At 42.7% G+C, this 27,500-nt stretch overlaps 1 protein-coding gene across 2 annotated transcripts in view; it reads right to left on the reverse strand.

Annotated features, from left to right (window-relative positions):
• Window positions 1–27,500, reverse strand: part of arfgef3 (ARFGEF family member 3) — an 88,915-nt gene that overhangs the window by 20,003 nt on the left and 41,412 nt on the right. For both annotated transcript variants that reach the window (XM_035992192.1, XM_035992191.1), the window contains exons 18-33: window positions 27,457–27,500; window positions 24,454–24,669; window positions 22,993–23,103; window positions 22,076–22,226; window positions 21,065–21,376; window positions 19,138–19,271; window positions 17,263–17,408; window positions 15,466–15,645; window positions 12,900–13,041; window positions 12,078–12,200; window positions 10,889–10,992; window positions 9,615–9,759; window positions 9,355–9,483; window positions 7,728–7,904; window positions 5,830–5,944; window positions 2,996–3,098 (exon numbers count right to left, since the gene is read on the reverse strand). The exon at window positions 27,457–27,500 is cut by the window's right edge and continues 64 nt beyond it. In XM_035992192.1, coding sequence (XP_035848085.1) covers window positions 2,996–3,098; window positions 5,830–5,944; window positions 7,728–7,904; window positions 9,355–9,483; window positions 9,615–9,759; window positions 10,889–10,992; window positions 12,078–12,200; window positions 12,900–13,041; window positions 15,466–15,645; window positions 17,263–17,408; window positions 19,138–19,271; window positions 21,065–21,376; window positions 22,076–22,226; window positions 22,993–23,103; window positions 24,454–24,669; window positions 27,457–27,500 — 2,332 coding nt within the window. The remainder of the gene's footprint in view (window positions 1–2,995; window positions 3,099–5,829; window positions 5,945–7,727; window positions 7,905–9,354; window positions 9,484–9,614; window positions 9,760–10,888; window positions 10,993–12,077; window positions 12,201–12,899; window positions 13,042–15,465; window positions 15,646–17,262; window positions 17,409–19,137; window positions 19,272–21,064; window positions 21,377–22,075; window positions 22,227–22,992; window positions 23,104–24,453; window positions 24,670–27,456) is intronic.

Consider the following 27,500-nt stretch of genomic DNA (forward strand, 5'->3'; position numbering starts at 1 on the left):
ATACAAATCCATTCTGCAGCCATGTATGGTGAAAGAATCAAATCGGGACAAAAGCATACCGTCCCAGCCCTAAAAAAAAACATGAAAGCAAAAAGAAACAGTAGAAAAATGAGAAGAATAGAACAAGCAAGCAAAAGCACAGAATAAAAACAATAAAAGAAACTAACAAAGTACATTTGATTAGAGCCCGACCGACATATCGGCGGGCCGATATTATCGGCCAATATTTGGCATTTTCAAAACTATCGGTATCACATTTATAATGGCCGATAAATGTTTTTTTTTGTCTAATTTTAATTTATCAGAATCATTTTTAATGACAAATAAATGATTCTGATAAATGAATATTTAAAAAATAATATAAAAACGGACGAAACACCCTTCAACCATGTTCTGAGTGTTGGAGTTGCGTAGCCTGTCCACCAGAGGGCGCTCTACAACGAGGACTTTAAGTTTCATATCTTAAATTGGTATTTTTATACATTTTATTTATCAGAACTTTAATATATGTTGATGTTCCTCTGTTCTGTTGTGACAATAAAACAAACAAGTTTATTAGTGAGGACTCATAAATAACTACAAATAACTAATATTAGGGAAATCTGTTGATGTTCTGTTACGCGTTTCTGGATTTTTTAAAAAAAATATATATCGGCCGATATATCGGATTTTAAAATCACCAAATACTTGTATCGATATCGGCCTTAAAAATCCTTTATCGGTCGGGCCCTACATTTGATTGAAAATAACATGAATTAAAAGCAATGGTAAACCAGTAGCTCTTTAGCTTGGATTTGATTTGACAGAAGGTCTTAGCCCTTCTGCTTCAATTTGGTCCGCATTTAGCAGCGTAGAAGCTAAACGCAGCTTCACCCATGTTGAGTTTTGACCCTGGGAGCAGCCAGTCATCCAGAACCAGCCGACCTGAGCGGTCTGCAAGGTTCGTACTAGAGATGGCCCAATACCATTTTTTGCTTCCCGATACCGATTCCGATACATGAACTTGCGTATCAGCCGATACAGAGTACCGCTCCGATACCAGTGTGTCTATTTTATTATGTTTTAACAACTGTATACTACTATCCCTGTATGGATGTGATATGACGTATTACAACTGTATACTACTATCCCTGTATGGATGTGATATGATGTATTACAGCTGTATACTACTATCCCTGTATGGATGTGATATGATGTATTACAGCTGTATACTACTATCCCTGTATGGATGTGATATGATTTCTATCTTTGTTGTCTGGCTCAGGTTAAACTCTTTATGAAACATGAACAAACACAAACAATGAACGCCACAGAACTTTCTGTTATTCTCCAGTTTGACAATCCGTTATAACGGAAAAAGAACATAAATAAACTACTTTAAGGTTAATTTTTCTTTAGGGCTTTCTTACGTGGTATCGGATCAGTGCATAAACTCCAGTACTTCCCGATACCGATACCAGCGTTTTAGGCAGTATCGGAGCCGATACCGATACTGGTATCGGAACATCTCTAGTTCGTACTGGGTCGGGAGGTTTGAGAAGAATCTGGGACCTAAACCGTTGTGTGATTGATGGACAGGCGGTAAACGTTTGAAGTTGATTCTGTGAATTGGTAGCCAAAGCTTTTTTTTTAACGTGTTGCTAAGGAGGTTAAGAACGTAGCCCAGCAAATAACTACAAAACTCATTTGGTCAGTTACAGTCCTAAAATCATATCTGAAAATAGAAAATATGTCAATGGTGGTGAGATCATCATCATTATCTCTCTCTCTCTCTTTGAAACACACACACACACACACACACACACACACGTGGCTCTAAGCTGTAAAGCAGCTTAGCTGCAGTCAGTCAGTTGCCACAGGACTGCATGAACACAAAACATCCACCAATAGAATGCCTGCCAATGTCCTCTACTGAACACACGCACGCAAACACGCACACACGCACACATGCACGCACACACATGCACACACCAGTACATCCCCCCAGCAGGTACCAACATTAACAAATGTACATAGTCTCCTCATTTCTCACAAAGCTGAGCATACTGGAAAATTGTCTCATACAGTATGACTCAGCAGGTTTTTAACCCTGGCTCAACTTAGTCCGCACACAGAGAGGAGTGAAGAAACTAGAAAATATTCACATTTAAGAAGCTGGAATCAGAGAAAATATTACTTTTTTTTCATTAAAACAATGACCCAAACCAATGAATCGGATATCAAAATAGTTGCCGATTAATTTAATAGTTGGATTACCTAGAGAATATATGGAAGCTTCGAGGCAGCATTTTATTTAATCAGTTTAGCGGAGAGAAGAGAGATGGAATAGAAGAAAAAAAACCACTGACACAGTGAGGAAACAGTCGCTGCTCACAGCAGCAGGACTCTCTCGGTGTGTGCGGTGGCGTGTGTGAGGGTAACTGGGGTTATCAAGCTTAACGTGGAGTGGCAGCATGTTGACAGCATTAACAGCAAAGGCTTTCAGATTACTTCTGTCCCAACCAGCAGCTTCAGATTGGGGATGGATTATGCGGTTTACTACAGTGGACTGACCTGTTGAGTGCGTTTCTAAATGTGCACATTGTCGGTAACACTTTACTTGAAGGTATCTACATAAGAGTGACATGACACTGTCATGAACACATGAACCCTAACCCTAACCCTAACCATAGCTTGACAGAAACCGAATGACACTTCCTAAAAGAAGTGTTATGTCTTAAACGTTTATGACTTTTATAATGTTTATGACACGTTCATGACAGTGTCATGTCACTTTTGTGTAGATACCTTCAAGTAAAGTGTAACCACATTTTCTTACCATTTTACATTTGTGTGTCTGCTGACTTGTGACACGAGAGCATGATGTATGCCATTTTATTATACACTACTTAATCTCTTAATCTGCAACTGCCTGCAGTTTTGTTTTTGTGTGTGTGTGTGTGTGTGTGTGTGTGTATGTGTGTGTGTGTGTGTGTGTGTGTGTGTGTGTGCGTACCTTGACAGGCTCTAGCGTAGCAGAGAAAGCATCCTGCAGAGCACAGCAGGCCAACCGCCACATTTCTTCCGTGAACACTGGACCCACTGTGACCAAAATATACCTGAAGAGGGAAGAATAGAAACAACGGTGAGAGAGAATTACAGTATCTGTGCCATTGTCAGAAAAAAAAAAAATACTTTTTAACACATTGTCCAAGCTATGATCTAAATAATACCACACTAAATACCAAAACCAACAATACGTTAGGCTGCCTCGTAAAACTTTCGGTAGGTAGGAAGGTATCGACATAAGAGTGACATGACACTGTCATAACATTACATGGCCATATTTATTCTGCTCTTATAACACTGCAATATATTTCTTGTCCTGCCTATGCACCACCTGTCTAAACTTGAATATCGCATTGCACTTTTCTGCTTTCTTTTTTTACGCACTTATGGTTGGAAGCAAACTGCATTTCGCTGTCTTTGTACTTGTACACTGCACAATGACAATAACGTCGACTCTAATCTAATCTAATAACTATGACATGACACTGTCATGAACGTGTCATGAACGTTATAAACAAGTCATAAACGTTTATGACTTCTGTCATTAAGAGTCCTTCCGTTTTTGTCGCGACAAGTTGACATTGTTTGGGTTGTTTATAACGTTTATGACATGTTCATGACAGTGTCATGTCATAGTTATGACTACCAAACTTTCTGACTACCCTGCGCTGTTGCTGACACTCATATTCCACATATCATTGGTTCCTTCTGAAGACATATTCATAAAAATGCATATATATACGCATATATATCGTTTTTTTTTTTTTAAAGCTTTGTCATTTAGTAAAGCAGCCAGGCACTGTTTATTCGAGCAAACATAACTCAAACAGGAAGAAATGTAGCATTTTTGGGGGATTATTTCCAGCGGCAGACTGTTACCCATTTGGTGCTCTGGTCAGTATTTCACGCTGCAGGACGGTGTTTTTGGGATTGAGTCAAAATGAAGGAGCATGTCACCCAATGCAACAGTGTGGTTCAGTGATGGAGCTCCACAGTATGTCACAAAGGAAGAAGATATATCAGCGTTTTGGATACGCAGGCCAATGACTGTTACTAGGGTTAACTTGTTGTTAGATTTGGCCTGTTCTTGGGATTTGTTGACAATAATACAAATCTAGAATACCACAACCCTTATTCTTTAAGACAGGGATCAAGTCTTCTTAGAATTCCCCCCCAAATTCCCAGACTTCCTCCGACTCAAACTGGGGATAAAACAATTTGAGGATATTATCTGATTGCAATTTTTCTGGCTGACATACTGATTGCAATTTCAAATGAAATTGTTTTTTCAGATCATCTATTTTAGAAAAACGCTTACCCCTCATTTGCTGTTCAAAAAGACAAAAGTCCATCTTAGTGTATCAACCAATGCGAGTACAGCGTTTTTTTTCTCAAGAAAACCATCTTTGGCTTTTTTTCAACTCAGCCACCAACATTGGCGGTCAATGGCTTGAAGCTTCTCCTCTTACAGCTGGTTCACACTGTAAAAAGAAGGCCACTTCAAAAATAAGTTGAAAAAAACAATTAATTTAGGTGTCGTTTGATGGCAATAAGTACAAAATACTTGCCAATGGAACTTACAGGGAGGTGTGTTCAGGTGCATTCTGGGCGTATTGCTATCTTAAGGCAGCGGGAAGTGATGGCACCATTGACCAACAAAAACCTGGTCTAAAGTCAATAACGCAGCATTTCATTGTTATTTTAACAGAGCATTAGTAAAATGCGCCTAGGCTTGTTACACACACAGGGAAGCGCAGCAGCACACAAACATGCAAAAGATTAAAAATAAAAATATTGCAATGTGAAATAGTATTATGATATGATCTGCTCGTGCGCTTTCACTTCACGCACGAGCAGATCAGTTTCTTCTCTCCTTCCTGCTCAGCAAATCCTCCATCATAACAGCAATGCTCCAAGGTCCAAACGCGCCTGGCTTTTAAATGGAATGGGAGATGATCTCTGATTGGTTCACTGCATGTTACACCCAAAACACACCTATGAATTAATGAAGACATTAAGTACAACCCTTTTGAACCATGCGCCCGGCGCACGGACCCTTTTTTCCGCCGTCAAACTAGCAAAAGTGGATTTGGACACGCCCTAAACGCACCTGCGCCAGACGCTTCACGCCGTGCGCTTAGATCGTTAAAATAGGCCCATGATCTTCAAAACAGATGCTGTGATCTTATAAGATGTCATCTGAGATTCGACTCAAAACAAGATGTTTCCAAGACTCTTTCACTTTACAAGATATTTAAAATGTCTAAAAACAAGTCGCTATATCTCAGTGAAATATCACTTGTTAGGCGATTGTGTCTTATATGAAGTGCTATTAGATATTGTGACTAGAAATTAGATGAATATACTTGGTAAAATTTTTTTTGCAGTTCAGACATTGTCATTTTAGGCCATAATTAAATCTAAATCAAATATCTTGGCTCTTGCCATTTAAAACATGCATGTCTAATTTGCATATCCATTTACTACATCCCAGTTTATTCGTTTTGCCATTAAAATCTACCATTATATATGTTATATTTTCCCATTTTTACATGTGTGATTATTTTGAAATACATATTTAATGAGCATTGTTAGACGACTGCTTCTGTTACTGTTGTGCATGCGACATTACAGAACTTGAAACTGATTATGCTATAAAACCATTAAACATTCAGCTTCAGTTTAACCCAAGACGACAGAGAGAGAGGGGGAGAGAGAGAGAGAGAGGGAGAGAGAGAGAGAGAGAGAGAGAGAGAGAGAGAGAGAGTAATATGTGGTCACCTGATGCAGGAGCAGCCCACTCTGGAGATGGTCTCTGCAGGCTCAGACACACAAGCCACCAGAAGCTTGAACAGATCCTTCAACATCAGGTTGATCAAAGACTCGTAACCAATATCTGCAAAAAGGGAAGGCAGAAACACACACAGACACAGACACAGACACACACACACACACACACACACACACACACACACACACACACAATGTGGTTAGCAAATGGGACAGAGATGGCGTGGCCACAATTTAATTTGCCTAAGGAGGAGGGCAGTGGAACAACAAGTTATCGGTCACGCTCTACTTATCTTCAGTGTTTAAGCCCAACAGACGAACAATAACAATTCATCAGATCTGTGATCAGTTCAGAATATTTGAACACAGATGGGTGTTCCTAGGGTTTAACATGTCACAACACGTCAAATTCCATCAGATGTGCATGCCCCTTTCTTACTTCCCTCTCTTCGTCTTCCCTTCCTTTCAACTTTTCATGGGGTTCATGTAAGTGATCTACTAGAATCTAGTGTGGACACGTAACACACTTAACCATTTTTCGTGTCACAGAGCTTTTGTACAGCGCTAAAATGAGCACAAACTACAGAGTGGAGTGAAAAATCTGAGCCAACAGTTGTTGCAGGAACGGCAAGGTTTCAACTCGCACTTTTAAACTGTTTTATAATAATAATAATTTATAATTTGTATTGATCCCCAGTGGGGAATTTACACTTTACACTCCGTTTGTTAGAAATCGCTACACACAGGCCTGAAATACACACGAGCTCAGGTCCTATACATGCACAAATGGAGAGATGTCAGAGTGAGTGGGCCAGTGCTGCGCCCTGAGCGATTAAGGGGGGGGAGGTGCTCAAGAGCGCCTTGGCAGTGCCCAGGAGGTGAACTGGCATCTCTCCAGCTACCAATCCACACTCCGTACTTTGGTCCGTACGGGGACTTGAACCAGCGGCGGTTCCCAACCCAATTCCCTACTGACTGAGCTACTGCCGCCCCATTTGAGCATTAAGGAGCTTTTGACCTATTAATGCAAACATGACAGATTCTGCATTCAGTGCCTATCTCGAAAAGCCAACACAGGGGCAATTAGCTCGGGGTTTATGTGGCGCAATGTCTATTTAACCTTTTGGTATTTTAAATGATTATTAATTCATTATTATTATTAATTAATTAAAATGTATAGTCACAGCGTGTACAAATAACAAGGTCACATGAGACACAGCCATCTTCTAACCGTATATAAACTGGGAACTATATTCTCAGAAGGCGAAGCACTGCTACTTCTGCTACTTGGGCGGAGTGATATGCTCGCAGCACCTGAGAAGCCCTGTGGTGAGGAGCAGAGAGGACACCTGGAGTTCGCTCAGAGTTGGAGTATTAATCACTCCGCCCAAGTAGCAGTGGGTTAGGCTAGCGGTGGGGGCGTCAGACAGAGTTACGACACACAGGGAGATGAGAAGGGTACGTCTGGACTTATCTAACTCTGGGGGATACGGGGAATAAGATAGTCCCAATAAGTCGGCGTGTTCCTTTAAAATACCAACAGGTTAAGTCGGCGTGTTCCTTTAAGGACACTGAGCTCTAACATGTTCAGCCATAAAGACATGTCTTTAAGCCTTGTTTACTTGATCCTGTGATCACTGAAACTACAAGAACTGAAGTTGCAGGGGGAAACTTGAGGCAATGGGGAGGGTGAGGCCTAAAACTATCATAAACCTCTCTGGTGATTGTTGGTTTTTTTCACAACAAACGTGGACAACTCCGGTGGCCACAGCGCCACAGCGCCACGTCCTGCCCTAGGTGTGCTATTTCATTCGGAAACGGTTCCCTTCTTTGTTGCACCAAAACCTTCACACAGACACTTCCTGCACACGCGCACAGCTATGTCTCACCTGAGTGTATGAAACTGTTGACGTGCTCCACCACCAGCTCGCAGCACAGGCCGATGGCGTGCTTGAAGTTTGCGGCCGCCACGTCCCAGTAGGAGTGGTCACCGTGGCTACGCTGCAGCCACAGAGACATCACGGGAAGCAGCAGCTGGATGACGGCGAAGATGCCGAACCCCGGGCCTGGAGAGAGAGGAGACACAGTTAGACTGGAGGGGTAAAGTATGTGTGATTATTTGGAAAACCCCCTTCGGCAACAGCGGGGGGAAATTCAGTAAAGAGAATTACAGAAGGAGAGCAAAGGCAGCGTGAGATGGTTGTTTCGGTTGAGAGGATCATCAGAAGTGAGGACGATTGGTTGTGTGACAGATTTGGCCATTTCAGAACATTTGTTCACAGCTACTCCACCAGGGGCAGCTCTACTGATTTTGTACCACCTGTACCTAGAGTTAAGAGTAATTTAGGTAAGGAGTTCTTTTTGTATGTAGCAACAAGCCTGTGGAACAGGTCACCAGGAAATCTAAAGATGGTCAGAAGTTTAGGAGGTTTTAAGCAGGCACCGAAAAAATGGCTCAGATGCCAATATTAGTATGTTTGTTTTTGTATTACTGTATTGTCTTGATGGATCTATTTAATATATGTATGGATGTGACTGATGCTTGATCTGCTGCCACTTGCTCTGTAATGCAAATAAAATCAATCAATCAATCAATCAAATCTTGATTTTGTGTTAAGGATGGTATAAAAATGGCCCTGCATCCTACACTGTTCGCCTAAACTGGATGTGAACGCTGTCAGACACAATCAAATCCACATTATGTCTGTGTGTCTGTGTCACCCTTTTCAAACATGCACTGCAAACCTGAAATGATCTAGACATTACCGGGCGGAGCTGTACTGTATGTGAGAACGAGAAATGTCCAACTCAGTTGGAGCGGACATTAAACGGTCTTTACCCTGCCGGCTCCCGAGTGCCAAGTCTGTGTAATGTTGGATCCCATGTGTGAATAGAGCAGCTCATTGTCCGGAGAATTCACAGCGAGCGTGTTTCTGTGATGCGGCCTGGACAAAACTGGAAGAAAACAAGATGAAGGAGGATGATTTACAACAGGACGCCAACGGAAATGTCTAACTGGAGAGACGACGGGATCGTGGGACTGCTGTCGGTAAGGGCCGATGCAGAAATCGTCAGACAGAGTCAACTAACGTCAAGAGACTCGGCTGTTTATGAGCAAATTACAAACGGGCTCTGTGACACGATGTTATGCACGCTGTACCGAGGTGCCACCCCTCTCCTAAACCAAAACGGAGGATTTCCAGGATGTGAGAATGCGTCTGACACGGACAATCTCCCGTTTGAGTGCCACGTGTGTGAAAGGGAAACTCTGGACAACGTGCGCACCTGATTCGTCGTCCGTTGTCTGGAGTTAAAGTGAGAAATCCTTTATTTATTAGGCCTTCATTTCAGGACAGATGAAGTCATGAAAGGGGAGAGAAGGGGCGAATGACATGCAGCAAAGGGCCGCAGGTCAGAGTCGAACCAGCGGCCTCTGCGTCGAGGAGTAAACCTCTATACATGTGCGCCTGCTCTACCAACTGAGCTAACCTGGCCACAGAAATCGGCTTATGTTACCTGGCACAGTGGTGACCTCTCTGAGCAGAGTGAAGAGCAGCTCCAGGGTTGGAGGTTGGTGTTGGCGAGGACAGTTGGACACCGCTGCTGTGAGCTGCTCCAGCAACAAAATCCACACCTGGATCAGACCTGCAGGCCAGAGAGCACAGCAACACGCAGCTGGGCTTAGACAGAGTGTTAGAGAGGACCAGAAAAGTACAAAGACAAAGAAAAGAACGGGTAAGGACTTCCGTGAAAGGAAAAAGAGACAGACGTGTTACCTGTGTCGTCGTCAAACTCCTGCAGGACGCAGTCCATCCCGTCCTCAGTGCTGATCGAGCGCTCCTGCGATCTCATTGGCAGGCTGGCGAGCCGCGCCCCCAGGAACACCGGCTTGGACTGCATCTTGTAGATCTTTGCCAGCAGCTGTCAATCAAACGCTCCGTTAAGTCAAGGGGAAGAAGAGGAACAAACACCTGCGTATATTCTCCTGCTATCTGCTGCTGCTCAACCAATATTCAGACTAAGTCTGTAGTCCAGTGGTTCTCAACCTTTTTGAGTGGCGACCCCAATATAATGAAGTTGGTTTTAGCGACCCTGCTGCCCTGTGGGAAGCGATACAGGTCCACAAAGGCCTGCACATCCAGACTTATGAACAGTTTCTACCCATGTGCCATAAAGGAACTGAACACTAACAAATAATGGTGCAATAGCAGTCTTTCTGCAAACACAAATGTGCAATAATATCTGACTTTTATTATTGTATTTACTATATTTATTGTTTTTATTCTGTCTTTTGCCTTTACTGCCTTTACCGGTACTGGCATTTTATGTGTGTACCACTGAGGGTGAGTTGCGGAAAAATTTCGTTGGACAGATGCTGTCCAATGACAATAAAACGTATCCTATTCTATTCTCTTCTATTCTAACAGCTGTTTCTACACGCCTCCCCCCGCTGATTTCGAGTGATTTTTGTGAATGCTCTGATTTATACATGTAAACAAACAATGCTTAATTTGCTTTAATGACAGTTCAGTTTTAGCAGCTGGCACCTAGCCTTGTCCAACGTGCTCCAGGCTCTGTGGATTTCTGATGTGTTTGTGACATGTTCTCTCCCCTGACCTACCTTCAGACCATTTCCTGTGTTCCAGGTACCAAACTTCTAGCCTGGTCCTACCAGACTCTCGCACATTTCATCTGTTCAGAGAGTCTGGCCACTCTCCATTGACAAGTGTTAACTTCCTTGATGGCGGGCTACCAAACTCACACAGTAATGTAACAAAAAAACATTCCCCAGTCTAGAATATGTTATTTCGGTTTTTTTTTCTCCCCAACTATCTGGCGACCCCCAGAAATGATCTTGCGACCCCCTTGCGGGTCCCGACCCTCAGGTTGAGAACCACTGCTCTAGTCTATAGTACTGTACATGGCTTCCTGTGATATCTTGTCACTTCGTCTTGAGAAGAAAATATGTTATTGGTGAAATCTCTCAGTGCAACATCAAAGACACAAAGGATCCCTAACCCACACTCATCAGCTCAGAACAAGTTCCTACCTGCGAACATTTGCGGAGATAGTCCAGAGCGGGCAGGCAGAGGTCGGTGGAGCTGTAACCCGACGCATGGACACAGTCTCCAATCTCCTTATAGTCCACCTCTCCTATACACACACACACACACACACACACACACACACACACACGAAATTAGAATTTGGTACAAAACAACTCAAAATGTTTTTGTTACTGTGCAAAGTTATAACCAACCAGAGTGATACGGAAAGTCTTTGACATAAGATCATAATGGAAATTGTTCACACTAGTGAACACTAGTGGTAGAGCGGTCGCCTGCCAATCGGAAGGTTGGTGGTTCGATCCCTGGCCCTGCAGTCCCATGTCGAAATGTCCTTGGGCAAGACACTGAACCCCAAGTTGCCTCCGATGCTGCGCCATCGGAGTGTAAATGTGTGTGAATGTTTATCTGATGAGCAGGTGGCACCTTGCACGGCAGCCTCGGCCACAGCGTATGAATGTGTGAATGGTTCCTGTACTATGTAAAAGCGCTTTGAGTAGTCGTTAAGACTAGAAAAGCGCTATATAAGAACAGTCCATTTACAAAAAAAAATATATTTTTTGTTTATTTTACAGAAGAGGATCAGGGCCACATGTGGAAAAAAGTATTTGAGTTCTGAGTTTAGTAAGTCAGAATTCTGACTTTAAACTCAGAACTCAAATACATTTTTCACATGTGACGCTGATCCTCTTCAGTACTTATTTGCATTCAATGTTCATTGTGATATTTTTGGATGAATGAGTGAATTTACACACACATAAATGCCCTGGCCTCCTGTCATGTACTGAAGAAGTGACTTAGTGCTGCAAAGGTGAATCCAACTATTAAATTAATCACCAACTATTTTGATAATCGGTTTGAGTCCTTTTTTTAATAACAAAAAAGTCAAACTTCTCTCTTTGCAGCTTGTTAAATGTGAATATGTTCTAGTTTCTTCTCTCCTCTGTGACAGTAAACTGAATATATTTGAGTTGTGGATAAAACAAGACATTTGTGGACGTCATCTTGGGCTTTTTGGGGAACACTGATCCACATTTTTCACCACCTAACAATTCATCGATTAATCGAGAAAATAATCAACGGTTTAATCGACAATAAAAAAATAATCGTTCATTGCAGCCCTAATGTCAGTGTATGAACTTGAAAAACATAGAATGTACAACGGAGACAAACCTAAGCCTTTGACAAACTTCAGGAGGCACATGATGTAGTCAGTGGCAGCGTTGGCAAACACCTGGATGTTGTCAGTGTTGATGAAGGCCTCGAAGACATCGAACACTGGAGCCTGGGACTTCCCTAGAGGAGAGAACGGGGGGAGAAGGGGGAGGATGGGGGAGGGATGGAGGAAGAGAACGGTAGGGAGGAAGGGAAGGAGGGAGGGATGGAGGGAGGAAAGGGGGAGGGAGGGAGGGAAAGATGGAGGTAAGGGGGGAGGGATGGAGGGAGGGAACGGGGAGGGAAAGATGGAGGTTGGGAAGGGGGGAGGGAGGGAACGGTAGGGAGGAAGGGAGGGAGGGAAGGAGGGAGAGAACGGTAGGGAGGAAGGGAGGGAAGGAAGGGGTAGGAATGGAGGGAGGGAAAGACGGAGGGAGGGAAGGGGGGAGAGATGGAGGGAGGGAGGGAGGGAAAGATGGAGGGAGGGAAGGAGGGAGAGAAGGGGGGAGGGATGGAGGAAGAGAACGGTAGAGAGGAAGGGAGAGAGGGAAGGGGGGAGGGATGGAGGGAGGAAAGGGGGAGGGAAAGATGGAGGGAGGGAAGGGGGGAGGGACGGAGGGTTTTTGATTGTCATATTTTTCTTGGGTACAGTACTTTCTTATTTCTTCTTTTTTACAGAGTACATTAGAAAACCTAGTGGTTTCCATTTTTTCACTACAGTGAAACATTTTGGTCGTTTGTGCTTAAAAAAAAAAGCAGACAACGTTCAGAACTGCCAGACGATAAACTTCAGCTGTTTGTTTTTTGTTAAATGTGAGCGTATCGGCCGGTCAGACGTACCCATGGAGTATTCTCCCAGCAGGTAGTCTTTGGTGTCGGTCTTGCTGCTGTGGACGGTCCTCAGGGCGCTGAACAGAGGCCTCCACCCTGACAGGATCTGAGGAGAACACATCTCCACCAGCTCGCCTATGGACGTTATCACCTGCAGGGACACACGCACAGCAACGTCTTCTAAACTGGCCAAATAAAAAGGTGCTACACGTAATTCCCTGCGTGACTTCACCTGGGCCTTAAGGCCTTTTTATAGTTGTGCGTCGAATCGACGGCGTACCCCCGCAGACCCCTCTGCGTCTACGCCGGACCCTACGTCGTAGCCTGATGTGCACCTCTCGAAAAATGTAACCACAAATCGCGGCGACGTTCTCCTCCTCCATAAACAACATGAAATCAAGGAGAGGGTTAACTTTTCCTGCTCCAGATTCCCCACCGTGGTCAGAAAGAACAGGGGAGACTCTTTCTCTCACTATGACTCTAGAGTCACTACTCGCTCTGAAACTAATCGCCGTCACTCTCTCACTTCTCCCTCGCTCTATCACACTCCACCCACACACACATACTGGCTCGACGCACACACCAGCGCACAAGTATAAACATCAGGCCACTTACGTAGACTACGGCGAGAGCTCTGCGTGGAGCCTCCGCAGGACTGTAAAACAGGCTTTAGTCTATATCGACAGCGGTTCATTTACGTCAGTGTTTCTCAAATGGGGGTACGTGTCCCCCTAGGGGTACTCTGGAGGACTGCAGGGGGTACGTGTCCCCCTAGGGGTACTCTGGAGGACTACAGGGGGTACGTGTCCCCCAAGGGGTACTCTGGAGGACTGCAGGGGGGTACATGTCCCCCTAGGGGTACTCTGGAGGACTACAGGGGGTACATGTCCCCCTAGGGGTACTCTGGAGGACTACAGGGGGTACGTGTCCCCCTAGGGGTACTCTGGAGGACTACAGGGGGTACGTGTCCCCCTAGGGGTACTCTGGAGGACTGCAGGGGGTACGTAGGATTTCTTTGCAAAATGTTTTTCAGTTACAAGGCTGTAGTTCCTTCTACTGTCTTTTTTTTGTCTCTGTTTTTGAAGTTTGTCTCCTTTTTTTGAAGGTTTTGTCATTTGTTTTGACCTATTCTTGCCTTTCTTCCTTACTTTTTTCTACGGTCTCTTTTTCTTCAAAGTTTTTGTCCCTTTTATCGAAGTTTGTCGCTTTTTGGAATTTTTTTGTCACTTTTGTGTCCCTACTCTTGCCTTCCTTCCTTCCTTCTATCGTCTTTTTCCAAGTTTTGTCACCTTTTCTTATCAGCATTTAAATGTTTTCCAGGTCCAAGGCTGTTGTTTAGTAAATCTAGCGCTGACATCGCTGTATTCTTCCTCTTTATAGAGACTTTTTTTTTTCTACCAAAAATTATTCGCGCTGGTTAGGGGGTACATGGCTTAAAAAAAACTGTTCAAAGGGGGTACATTATTGAAAAAATCTTGAGAACCACTGATTAACAGGATAGTTCTGATGGCCACTGGATGTTCCGCCGGATGTTTTCAGATGTTGTCGGACTTTTCGCTTCCATTGTGTTAACTTTAAACATTAACCGAAACCTCTGAGCGACGTTACACGCTAAAAATGGCAAGTTTTAAGGGAAATTTGGATCGTTGCAACAAGGCAGGCGTGCTTGGTTCTTTCAGGGAATAATTGTAAATATTTTACAAAGAATATGTTTACAGCATCTCCTCTCTAACTGGGAGGTTTTGGGACCGATTGGTGGGATTGCTGTGGACGAAGTACACACGGAGATACACTGGTAAGAGCCAATGATGTTTAACCATGTATCAGCTAATTTAAATAGCTCACGGTACTGTACTGTGTCAACAGGTAACTTCATTTAACCCTTGTGTTGTCTTCCCATTGACCGTGCATCTTTTTTATTTTTGTGGGTCAAAAGTTACTTCTTTTTTTTTCCAACGTTGTGATCGTCTTTTTCGACACTTCTGTCGCTTTTCCCCAAAAAATGTTATACGTTTTTTTGTCACTTCTTACCGATGTTTTTGACACATTTTTTGAGTTTTTTTTGTTGTTTTTTCCCTCACGTTTTTCAAGCTATTTCTGACATTTTTGTCACTCTTTTCAACATTCTTTTGTCATTTATTTTTCTCCAAATACTATAAAATTGAATAAAACGCCCAAATTCAATGAAAGTACTGAGCTGCTCATTTATTCTACGTGTGAAGAGTAATGGTTGTATAGAACCATCCACGTTATTTTTGGACAATTTGGTTGAAAGAAAGCCACATTTCTGATATAGAAATGTTCTGAATATGGGTCAAATTTGACAAAAGGAGGGTTAATATTATATGTGGCGTTTTCTTTTGGTACAAATGTTCCACCAAAACAAGTTCCTTAACGACACTATTTAGCAGAGCCGCCGTCGCTGCGTCCGGAGCTTAGCGCCGCTCAGGATGACTATTGTGATTGGTTAAAAGAAATGCCAAACAACTCCTGGCAGTTTATTCTCCTGTCCAGGAATTAGCCAGACCTTCCTCCGCGGCGCTGTGGAGGAAGGTCTTGCGACGCGGGACTTCACCTGGTCCTGTACGTCCTCGTCACACAGCTCCAGCTGCATGATGTGCTCGAAGGGCCTGAACAGCGCCTCGTTGAAGTGGAAGTGTGGAAGCTCGGCCCAGCTCGTCAGCACCTCCGTCAGGACGTCGTGGATGAAGGACACGGCCTTCTGGGATACGTGGCGCTCCTTGTGACATGCCGCCTGGGAGGAGAAGAAACTTTCACCGTGTTTGCAGTGGGAGCTTTAACTATATTCTTCACATAGCGGTTATCTAGTCACATCTATTCATATCATGTGTACATTCAAGGTGCACAGTGCAGAACGTGTAATACATATTTTCAGCATATTCTTAACAAATGACCTTGCTGTAATTTTCTTTCCTTTTTCTTTTTTAAGTGATCCCTGAGTTAATGGACAACAATTATGTTGAATATTTAAATAAATATGTTAAATATGGCTGCAGGTACATGACCATTGTGTGAAATTAAAGGGTAACTACCGTGTTTTTCAACCTATGTTCCTATGTTTTTGTGTCTAAGTAACTGATGGGAACAACAATCTTTGACATTGGTCCAGTATTAAGAGAGATCGCTGCAGTCGGCAGCGGTGAAACAAGCTACAATGGAAGTTCATAAGACAACTGTCCAGCTTGTATTTACCTTCACAAAAGTGCTCTTTTTGCCGCTGACAGGCTCAGATTAATATTTGAAGTGTCTGACAACATTATGGGAAGGATTTCTAAGGAGGTCGACCTTTCTGTTAAAGAGTAAGATCCTTTTTTTAAAACATAAAAACATCCGCGAATTTGCGCTCGCTAAAGCCACCAGACTCCATGGAAATAAACAGTCATTTTAGCATCGTAAAATACACTTCATTCAGAGTCGATTCGATTCAAGAGATAATAAAAAAAAGATATACAAGACTATAACAAAAAAGGATTATTTGACCAGTCAATGTACATGTCCTGTTACTGAACACTGATCATTCATTGTTTGATCAGGGTATAGGGTAGACATCAAAATCAAAGTCAGATTTCAGAGTCCAGAAACATTGTCTGAAACAATTCCCCGATTTCCTCATTACCATTATAGGACTGGTGTCTAGATTGGCTGCAATATAAGTTGCATGTTGGTCTCATTTGTAGTCGTAATACAGCAAATTATATTTGGACTAGCGACAGAAAGAACTACAACGCCACGCAATTAAACAAACAAATTAAAATTAAAATTAAATTCTATAGCGCTGCGGAAACATTTCATGGAATTAGAGGTAGCGTTACACTGATATAGGAAAATGAAGACATGTTGAAAATTATTTAAGACCTAGAACACAAGACTTTTTAAGGCTTAAAATTTTGATTTTGAAATTTTAGACTTTTTAAACTTTGTGTTGTCTTCCCGTCGACCATGCAACTTTGAGTTTTTCGACATTTAACGTTTTGGTCTTCTTTTTCGACAAATTTATTTCGCATTTCCCGAAGTTTTTTTAAGCCTTTGTTTTTTTTGTCACTTTCTTTGATGTTTTTGCCGATTTTTTCTGCCCTTTTTTTTGACGTTCTTTTTTTCATGTTTTTGAAGAACATTTTTGTCACTTTTCAAACGTTCTTTTATAAAAAAAAAAAGCAAATGCTATAAAATTAAATATAATTCAATGAAAGTAGTGAACTGACTTGCGAAGAGCGTTGTATGGATACATCCATTTTATTTCTTTTGACAATTTGGTTGATGGAAACCCAAATTTCTTATATAGACATTTTTTCAAAAACAGGTCAAATTTGCTGCTGTCTTGGCCAGGACTCCCCTGTGAAAGTCCCCCTACCTCGACCAGGTGTGGGGCCACCACGCTCCAGGCCCTCATCATGTGCAGCAGAGGGCGGTTCTTGTTCATGACGATCCTCAGCATGCCCTCGCCCAGGCGGAAGAGATGCAGAGCGCTGCGTCGGTCCAGCGTCGACTTGGCCTCGCCTACAGACACACAGAGGGGAAACAATGAGTCAGATTGGGCTTTATTCATGGCTTTCTTTACTCTTATATTAATTCCCTAATAAGTGTGGTAAAGTAGATTCAATAAAGTTGAATCTAATCTAATGTAATCAGTTAGGACAAGTGGTGTATATCTGGGTCACTACATTACAGATCAGTTATCTGATGATGAGGATATACAGTATACAGGCAGCGTTGCATATTATACGCCCAAGCTAACATGCTGGTAAGAAAATTCCACATGAGCACGGACGACGTCAAAATGAGTCTGTTTAAATCATATTTCACTCCTTTGTATACTGCTCCCTTATGGATTTAGTTTAAAAAGGCAAGCATGCAGAAGCTTAAGGTTGCTTATAATGACTGTAAGAGGATACTGCTCAACAAGCCCAGGTGCTCTAGTGCAAGTGACCGGTTTTGTAATGCAGGAGTCTGATCTACAAATTCATTCGTCGCCTGAACGTCTCCCAGAACAGCCTTGTTATGCTGCTGGCAAATCCTAGGTTTAGTGCCGTATAGGGATGTCCAGATCCGATCACGTGATCGGAAATTGGGTCCAATCAAGTGGTTTCAGACTCGATCGGAATCGGACGTTACCTCCCGATCAGGACTCGGATATATATGTATATATATTCTTATTATTTTTTAACACATCTACAGTAATGCGGTGGCACAGAGTTAGACCCTTTTGACTCCACACAGAAACATTATTTATTTATATATTATAAAGTTGATGACAACAACATTGCCATAGCAAACTGTGAGATATGTAACAGAAGTGCTCTGTTTGTTAACAGAGTTGTTGAATGTTAAAATAAGGTGAATTAAATAAAAAATAAGGAACATCCTGGATCTGTTTTTTCGCTCTTCTTTATTCTTTTTTTATATTTTATAGAAGTATCGGATCGGGACTCGGTATCGGTAGATACTCAAAATCAAATGACTCGGACTCGAGGGCAAAAAAACCTGATCGGGACATCCCTAGTGCCGTACGATACCAACCATCACTATGGAAACACCGGTATAAGTGTCTTTTATAGAAATGCAGTATTGCTGTTTCTTTTGTTTTCATTTCTCTGTATATGTTTATCTTTCTCTTTTTAATGTATGTTGTATGTCATGTCTGTGTCTTCTGAATGGACCTCGAGTCTGGCAATAAAGTTGATGATGATGATGATGATGATGATGATGATGATGATGAGTTACCCAATGAGGCATTTTATGTTTGTAAATCTGTAATTAGTACAGTAGGACCAGATGGCTTCTAAAGAATATAAAGAAGAAGAAAGCCGACCGTGGCGCTTCACTTCTTGATTCTAGATGGATTACTATTTTGGTTAATCAAGTTTAATCTCAGAATTATGGTCACTTTTGCCGGAGTAAATGTTATGATATATTCATTGAATTTATTAGCTCATTTTACCATGAACACATGACCTCATCCTACTGATCTCCTAAACCAACAGAACCATCACTGATTTCTTCATTTATTTTCAATGAAATAACACAGACATGTTCTCCCTGACTAATGTTTAACTGCTTAGGTCCTTTACATTAGCACTTGTTGTGTCACATCCTATCTGGATGGATCTGGATCTCGCTCTGGGTGGATTTCACATACACATGAGTGAAAGTGTGTGTGTGTGTGTGTGTGTGTGTGTGTGTGTGTGTGTGTGTGTGTGTGTGTGTGTGTGTGTGTGTGTGTGTGTACCTGGCATTGCCAGTGAATAGTCTCCAGTCTCAGTAACGGAGTCGAACAGCTGAGACTGAGAAGCTTTCCTGAGCTGCTGCAGGAAGCCGACCAGACCGACCAGGTTCAGCTTGGTAGCTGCTTCTTCAAACAACCTGGAACACACACACACACACACACACACACACACACACACACACACACACACACACACAGGCATGCACAGACGGACAGACGCAGACACACACGCAGAGACGCACACACACACACGCACATTTATGCACAGACACACACACACACACACACACACACACACACACACACACACACACACAGATGCGCGCGCACACACACACACACACACACACACACAATTTTAAATGGCTGTTTTAAAGTGACGTGACATTCCTTTGAAAGAAAACAGGTGAAAAACAGAACAGAAGAACAACGTTTTAGGGCAGGAATGCAGCGGCGTTGCCCTTTAAGGTTACTGTTTTTGGGAAAGCCCTGTGCAGCTGTGTTACAAGCTGAACGTTTTGGCACCACTTTCAGCTTGTTAATGTGCTCGGTCTACATTTTCTCTATTTCGCTCCTAAAAGCAGCCTTGATAACTGGTTACGTAAGACATGATCCGCGAAATAAACACTGTTTATTCCCTGGCTGCACCAAACTTTAATAAGTGCAGAGCTGTTGGCACGCACACTGACACACACACACACACACACACACACACACACACACACACACATTTGCATTTCTATACTTGTGTTTTTGGATTTATTATAAGGATCCCCCATTAGCTGATGCCTAGACGACCAGCTAGTCTTCCTGGGGTCCAAAACAACATTTAATCAGACAATATTAAAACATTTCATGACATATACAGAAAAGAAATGAAAGAAAATAAAATAAATTCAACAATATTTGCTTACAGAACTAAATAACAAAAAAGACTCCAAAAAAAATTTAATTTAAAAATTTTAATTAAATAAAAACAATAACAAACAAATACAGAAATACCTTTAAAACAAAGTTATATATTACAGTATATTAAATGGCTAACATTAAGGTAGCTCACATAGACAAAGAAGAAAATCTAATATTTTTAACCACACAATAACATAACATAAAACCTCATTTGTGAGGACTCTAACCTTAACCTAAACCTCATTCTAAATGGAATCCTGGTCTTAAACACTGAGGTAGCTCTGTGCCTCTGCTGCCATCGTGTGGCTGTTATAAAAACTCGAGAAAATCCACAACCAGAGCACCTCCTGCAGAGCACCAAATGGTCGTCAATTTATCTGCCAAATTCCCATTTCACTAAGAGTCAGCGTCATGCTGGTTGCTGATTTGACAAGGTGCTAACAAGAAGCAGCAGACTGGTGGGGGGGGGGGGGGGCAGACATTGTGCTGTTACTGAATTATAAACTCAACTAAGCGAGCACATAGCTGTCAGTTTTTATAGTCTACACAGTCTGCAACCTGTTTTATAGACCCTTATTATTTTAAATATACGGTAACTGTTATGATGCTATTTGTATATATGTATACATAATTTTGCTGGACGATTAACTGTCTCAGAAATAATTGCGATTAACAATATAATTGTCTCTTTTAATGAAATAATACATTTATTTATGAATTTTTTACTTTTTCAAATAAATAAAAGTTTAAATTAGAGCCCGACCGATAAAGGATTTTTAAGGCTGATATCGATACAAATATTTGGTGATTTAAAAATCGGCCCTTAATCACATCGTGATTAACGCATTAATGCTGACAGCCCTAATATGTATAGACTTTGATGATTAATGATGTTACTAAAAATGATGTATTTGGGAACCACAGTTAAAATAACTTATCCTTCATGTATGATTCTAGAGATAAATCTATGAGATATTGTTAGATATATATTGATCTCTATATACAGATGTAAATATTCTACCTGTCCGTCTGTGTTGACAGCGTGCACACAGCCTTGGCAGCGCTGTTCCCCGTCATCAGGCTGCCGCTCTTCAGCTCCAGCCCTCGGCCCCGGCTGCTCTCCCTCAGCAGCTCCTGGATGGACAGGGGCTGGATGACGGGCTGGCTCAGGCCCAGCTCCGAGGCCTCCGGGCTGGGCTCGCAGCTCAGCTCCATGCCCAGGTCCACGCCGGCGGCCTGCTGGCTCTGCTGGCTGATGGGGGTCAGAGAGGACGGCTGGGCCGAGCCGTCACTGAAGTGGCTGTGCTCCAACGAGCTGATGTACTCAGTCACCCTGGGGGGGGGGCAGAGAGGGGCAGAAAGAGAAGGTAGGAAGGTAAAGGAGGTTAAATTAGGGCTGCAACTAACAATTATTTTCGAATAATCTGTGGATTATTTTCTCCATTTATCGATTAGTTGTTTGGTGTATAAAATGTCAGAAAATGGTGAAAAATGTGGATGACCAAGATGACGTCCTCAAAGATATTCAGTTTACTGTCACAGAGGAGAGAAGAAACTAGAAAATATTCATATTTAACAAGCTGCAATCAGAGAATTTGCACATGTTTTTCACAAAAAAATGACTCAAAACGATGGATCGATTATCAAAATAGTTGGCGATTAATTTAATAGTTGACATCTCGGCGAATAATGGATTCATCTTTGCAGCTCTACTGAAAATGTAATGCTCCTATTGTCGTAGGAATATAAAACTAACTTACAAGCTTGTATTTTCAAAGCCTTTAAGTAATGTAGCTTCAATAAAATATCAGAACAGGGAATTCTACATCCTTCAGTCATCCCTACAGTTTTATAGAAATTCAGTTAAGTATAATTGAGCGAGCTGTGTATCTGACACAATGAATTTAAGTTACTATTTCCTAAAACAGATAAGCTGACTAGTAGATCTTGCATTGTGTGTGTGTGTGTGTGTGTGTGTGTGTGTGTGTGTGTGTGTGTGTGTGTGTGTGTGTGTGTGTGTGCGCGTGTGTACCTGAAGACATGTGGCCAGCAGTCGTGATTATGGCTACCCATCTCCAGTCCTACGTTCAGGATGGCGTCCATACACAACACATGAGCCGTGTGGAGGCGAACTCCCGGAGGACGACCCATCTGCTCCAGACGCTGTTCAACGCGCTGCTTTACTGCACGCGCGCACATACACACACACACACACACACACACACACACACACACACACACACACACACACACACACACACACACACACACACACACACACACACACACACACACACACACACACACACACACACACACACACACACACACACACACACACACACACACACACACACACACACACACACACAAGATGCATGTCCAGATATAGGACATTCACATATGGGAACAGAGGATAAAGCACAAATAGAACAACATATTCAACATTAACACACTTTATACCACTTTAATAGTAATTATCAGCAGTAATGCATAGCATTACATTATCATTAGAAGCTCTTGTCTAATCTTAACATTAGGGGATTGTTAAAGAACATGAGAGAAGACGTGGTCGTAGTTTCCCACATCTTTCACTAGATGGCACTGAAGGCCTATTTCTTACTGATAGCACATTTTACGGAATTCTCTTCAAGTATTAATGGTACCAGTGTAACATGGTTTCTTTTATTTTTATAAAACATGCCATCATTCTCTCTTTACTTGGCTATAAAATAAGGGGGGAAAAAAAAATCATTCGGGTCTTTCATAGTTTGAGCTGTTAGCTCTTGATCATCTGTGCAAAGCTTTTTTTTTTTGTTACTGTGTGTTATTGTGTACGAGCGTGTGTGTGTGTGTGTGTGTGTGTGTGTGTGTGTGTGTGTTTCCACACACATATGCCCACTAGTTGGTTTTTGTAACGTATCTGCTCGCAGTGTGTGCTCTCGGTACCTTGTGTGATGGCGTCGCCCATCTCTCCCGCCTCCTTCTCCTCTTTCTCTTCCTGCACACAGGAGGCTGCAGCCATCTGGGCCAACGCCGAGGCACAGTTGGCAGCCACACCTGAAACGCACACACACCCACACACACACACACACATTTTAACAATTGATTTAAGTCCGCTTGAAGGGAATCATTTACAGGGACATAAATATTATAGATGCAGTTAAATACAGTACATATACAAAATCATGGGCCATTGGCATACAGCAGGTCTACATAATATTTAGTATATCCCTCCGTTGTCATGGGTGTAAGACGCACATACACACACACACACACACACACACACACACAGTGTAAATACGAACAACTACGAACAACTGACTTTTCATTCATCCTCTCAATTTTCCTTCTCGATTCTTATCCAAAATTCGACTCTGCTGATCAGACATTTCAGAGATTTACACAGTTTGTCTGGTTTTTTTTTTTTTTTTTAAATCTCCTTTGGGTGTAATTCAATTTGAACAGGCAGTAAAACGCCGTCCTCTCTCCACAGTTGACTTTGTGCACAGCGTGTTCATTCATATTCATTAGTGCTTCTGTGCTGATCGTGTCGATCAGGTTTCACGCTGGTGGTGGGATGTTGTCAAAATGGAGCTCCCCTGATATCCTCCACCCACAATCTGTGCCACGCAGAAACAGCTCTAAAGCCCGCTTTACGCTTATGCGTAAAATCGATGCCGTGGCTACGTACGTAGGTACGTGGAGACAGGAACCTACGCCGGAGCGCAGACGTGCATATTTTTGTAATATAATAAACTATGAAACTATTTCAGCTTGTGTAGGCCTATCAGTGCTTTCTGAACATATTGAACACACTTTTGAAAATGCCGCGATAATACCGAAAACCGTGATCATTTTGGTCACTACAACCGTGACGTTAAATTTTCATACCGTTACGACCACACACACACACACGTGCCGGCTCCACGCACACGACAACGCTCTAGTATAAACTTCTGCCCACTTACGTAGGCACCGGCGAACGCTTTGCGTGGAGCCTCCGCGGAAGCATAAATCACGCTTAAGACGTCAAATCAGCCAAAACAAGTGAAAACGCCTGTTCGGGTAGGACCTTTGATATTATCCAAGACACCAAACTAAACACGGATTCAGATTAAGTGGAATATTTTCACAATCACGTTTAAAACAATTAATTTTCATCCAAGTTTGGGGAGCCGTATCAGGGCAGGTTGATTCACCTAGAAGCTGTAAGTGGCTGTACAGCACATACATGCCTCTACTTCAGTTTAGACTTGAATGTGTTCCAGCTGCTGGGCTGCTGTAGAGCATCTGACCCTGACCTCTAACCGCTCGGTGTTGAAGCGGAAGAGGAACAGAGGCCTCCCTGCGGGGGATGAGTGATGTATCCCCCTTTGTCTTGTTAATACAGACATATGTGTCACCCACCGAGGGCGCAGCTGAGCGCAGCCGCTTTGCGCAGGCCGTCCAGACTCAGACAGATGGTGTCTCTCTCCCTCTGGCTCTGCTCTTTGACCCCCTCCGCTCCCAGGATAAACGCCAGGCCCTTGGAGCTGCCCGCCATGCGGCCCGTCAGCGGCGTGGACAGCACGTCCATCAGGTTCTTCCACACGCCGGTGAGGATGAAGCGGGAGAACACAGCTCCTGAAAGAAAGAAAAAAAAAAAAAAAACACACCCACACAGGCTTAAGTTAGAGGTGTCAAAGATAAGGCAGAGAATACTCTTGATCAATGCTGAAAACACAGGATACTCGATGATACGTGATGTAACAAATGAGACACATTTTTCCGCTCATTAGGATTATACCAACAAAGCAGAGCAGTGTTTACACAGCCAGAGTAACTGATGGTGCTGAAAAGTGACACACACACACACACACACACACACACACAAAGAGTATAAATGTCATCAGGTATGACTCAGCAGCGGTTACCATGGAAATCCCGGCCAACAGCCCCAAAAACACAATGCGGCATAAAAATGCTCAATCTCGTTAAACATATCACTTCTCACTTTCCCCTAAATGTCTTTGAAATCTTAACTTTTTTTTTCAAATACATGTGTATCTAAAAACCAAATACATGACTTGTTTGGTGCAGTAATTATTCATTCTATGGAACAAGCTTCAAACCAACCAATGAATCGTTAAATCAGACTGAACCTAACGTTTGAATGAAAACACATTGTGGCAATGGAAGGTTCCAATCCCTGTTTTGATGCAGCACTTATTCTGCCTTGTTTTGTGTGATCATGGGGAATGGATTTAGCTCCAGCTGTAAGGTTTTTGACATGATGTTATTTACCTGGCCTGCTGCTCCAGGGTTTTTGGGATCTATTTCACTATAAATCCCACTGGAGGTGTAGATGCTGATTGGTGTTAAATGATGCAATTACACCATGTTACCCGTTACAGACCCACAGTGCAGTACCATGTAAAAAAAACACCCCAATTTACATCCTTTAATCGGTTATAGCGTTGCACATCTGTGGCCTCTAATTTTCACTCGACCATGCAGAGCTGTTATGGGATGCTTCACCTTTCAGCGCACAGCCTGTGCAGCATTTTCAACTGATTAACACAGCAGCAGTCGCAGGGTGGGTGAGCCCTATTTAGAAGCATTGAGCAACGCTGGGGAAAAAAGCTCCTCTTCTGAACGTTGCTCCAAAAATACCCATGAAAAAGTTTGAGGTTTTGACCTGTAAAGCCCAGTTCAGACCAAACATTTGCGACGAGACGTAACCGTTTTAGAACGTCGCAGGGAAAGGTTGCAACGGACTGAACCGGCCCGTCTCAGCTCGACTCAAGCTGATGGTTTCGCTGCGACTCAGCTGGTCGAGTCTCCAGAGGCTGGTTTTAGAAAGTAAGAGACGTCACCTGTTTCAACAGCCAAAAGAGAAGTCAGCTGGTCGAGTCTCCAGAGGCTGGTTTTAGAACGTAAGAGACGTCTCCTGTTTCAACAGCCAATAGAGAAGTCAGCTGGTTGGGTCTCCAGAGGCTGGTTTTAGAACGTAAAAGACGTCTCCTGTTTCTACAGCCAATAGAGAAGTCAGCTGGTCGAGTCTCCAGAGGCTGGTTTTAGAACATAAGAGACGTCTCCTGTTTCAACAGCCAATAGCGACTCAGCTGGTCGAGTCTCCAGAGGCTGGTTTTAGAACGTAACCGACATCTCCTGTTTCAACAACCAATAGAGAAGTCAGCTGGTCGAGTCTCCAGAGGCTGGTTTTAGAAAGTAAGAGACGTCTCCTGTTTCAACAGCCAATAGAGAAGTCAGCTGGTCGAGTCTCCAGAGGCTGGTTTTAGAACGTAAGAGACGTCTCCTGTTTCTACAGCCAATAGAGAAGTCAGCTGATCGAGTCTCCAGAGGCTGGTTTTAGAACGTAAGAGACGTCTCCTGTTTCAACAGCCAATAGCGACTCAGCAGGTTGAGTCTCCAGAGGCTGGTTTTAGAACGTAAGAGACGTCTCCTATTTCAACAGCCAATAGCGACTCAGCAGGTTGAGTCTCCGGAGCTGGTTTTAGAACGTAACCGACGTCTCGTGTTTGAACAGCCAATAGAGAAGTCAGTTGGTAAAATCAGCGTTAAACTATCGAAAAGAAATTATGTATAATCCATTTTATTTTAATTTTACAAACTAGGGCTGCTCGATTATGGAAAGAATCAAAATCACGATTACTTTGGTCAATATTGAAATTACGGCTATTTTACATGACTACTCATTGACTTTTGGAAACACATAATTATTGAAATAAAAAAATAAAAAATACAGTGAAACAGTTAAAAAAATCAACAGTGAAAACACCTTGATCTGTGAAATATCCCTCTAATACCTTTCCCGTTTGAGCTTTTTTTCCCTCTACATTGAGAACACAGGACAAAATAAGAGTTTACTTGCAAAACGTAATGTGCAAAATAATCGTTTTTCTCGATTACTCTGTTTTTGGGATCGTTAGGAGCCTCAACGAGCGCCCGAAAGCACGGTAACGTTATATGGTTAAGCGAGATAGAGAGTGACTGAAGCGAGGGAGCGCCCAGCAGCGTTACAACAAAGCCGCGAATCATAGAAATAAACGTGTTTTCGCCGATTCATCACTAGAAATAGAGAATAGTGAAAGCATCTCAATATCACTAACGTTATCCACATTCATATTTAGGTACGACAAATTAAATATCCAGCTCGTCTCATTGGTGTGAACTGGCAGCTTTCAGAACGCTGAAGACCGACTCGTTGTGAGAAGTTGCAAGATTCAACTCGTCTCGTCGCGAATCTTTGGTCTGAACTGGGCTTAACAAAAATAAATTACTCATTCAATTCTAGGAATATGAAACTGATGAATAATTCACAGGAGTACATGTGTGAACGAATCAATTGAATCCACCCGTCATATTTCTGAGATTTCGGGGGCAGGTTTACGATAATGGGCTCCCGACCTGCCATCGCAGTGTCACTGCCGGCCTTGCCACAGCTGAGCGGG

Source organism: Sander lucioperca, chromosome 15 (genome assembly GCF_008315115.2).
Source record: "Sander lucioperca isolate FBNREF2018 chromosome 15, SLUC_FBN_1.2, whole genome shotgun sequence".
NCBI lineage: Eukaryota > Metazoa > Chordata > Actinopteri > Perciformes > Percidae > Sander > Sander lucioperca.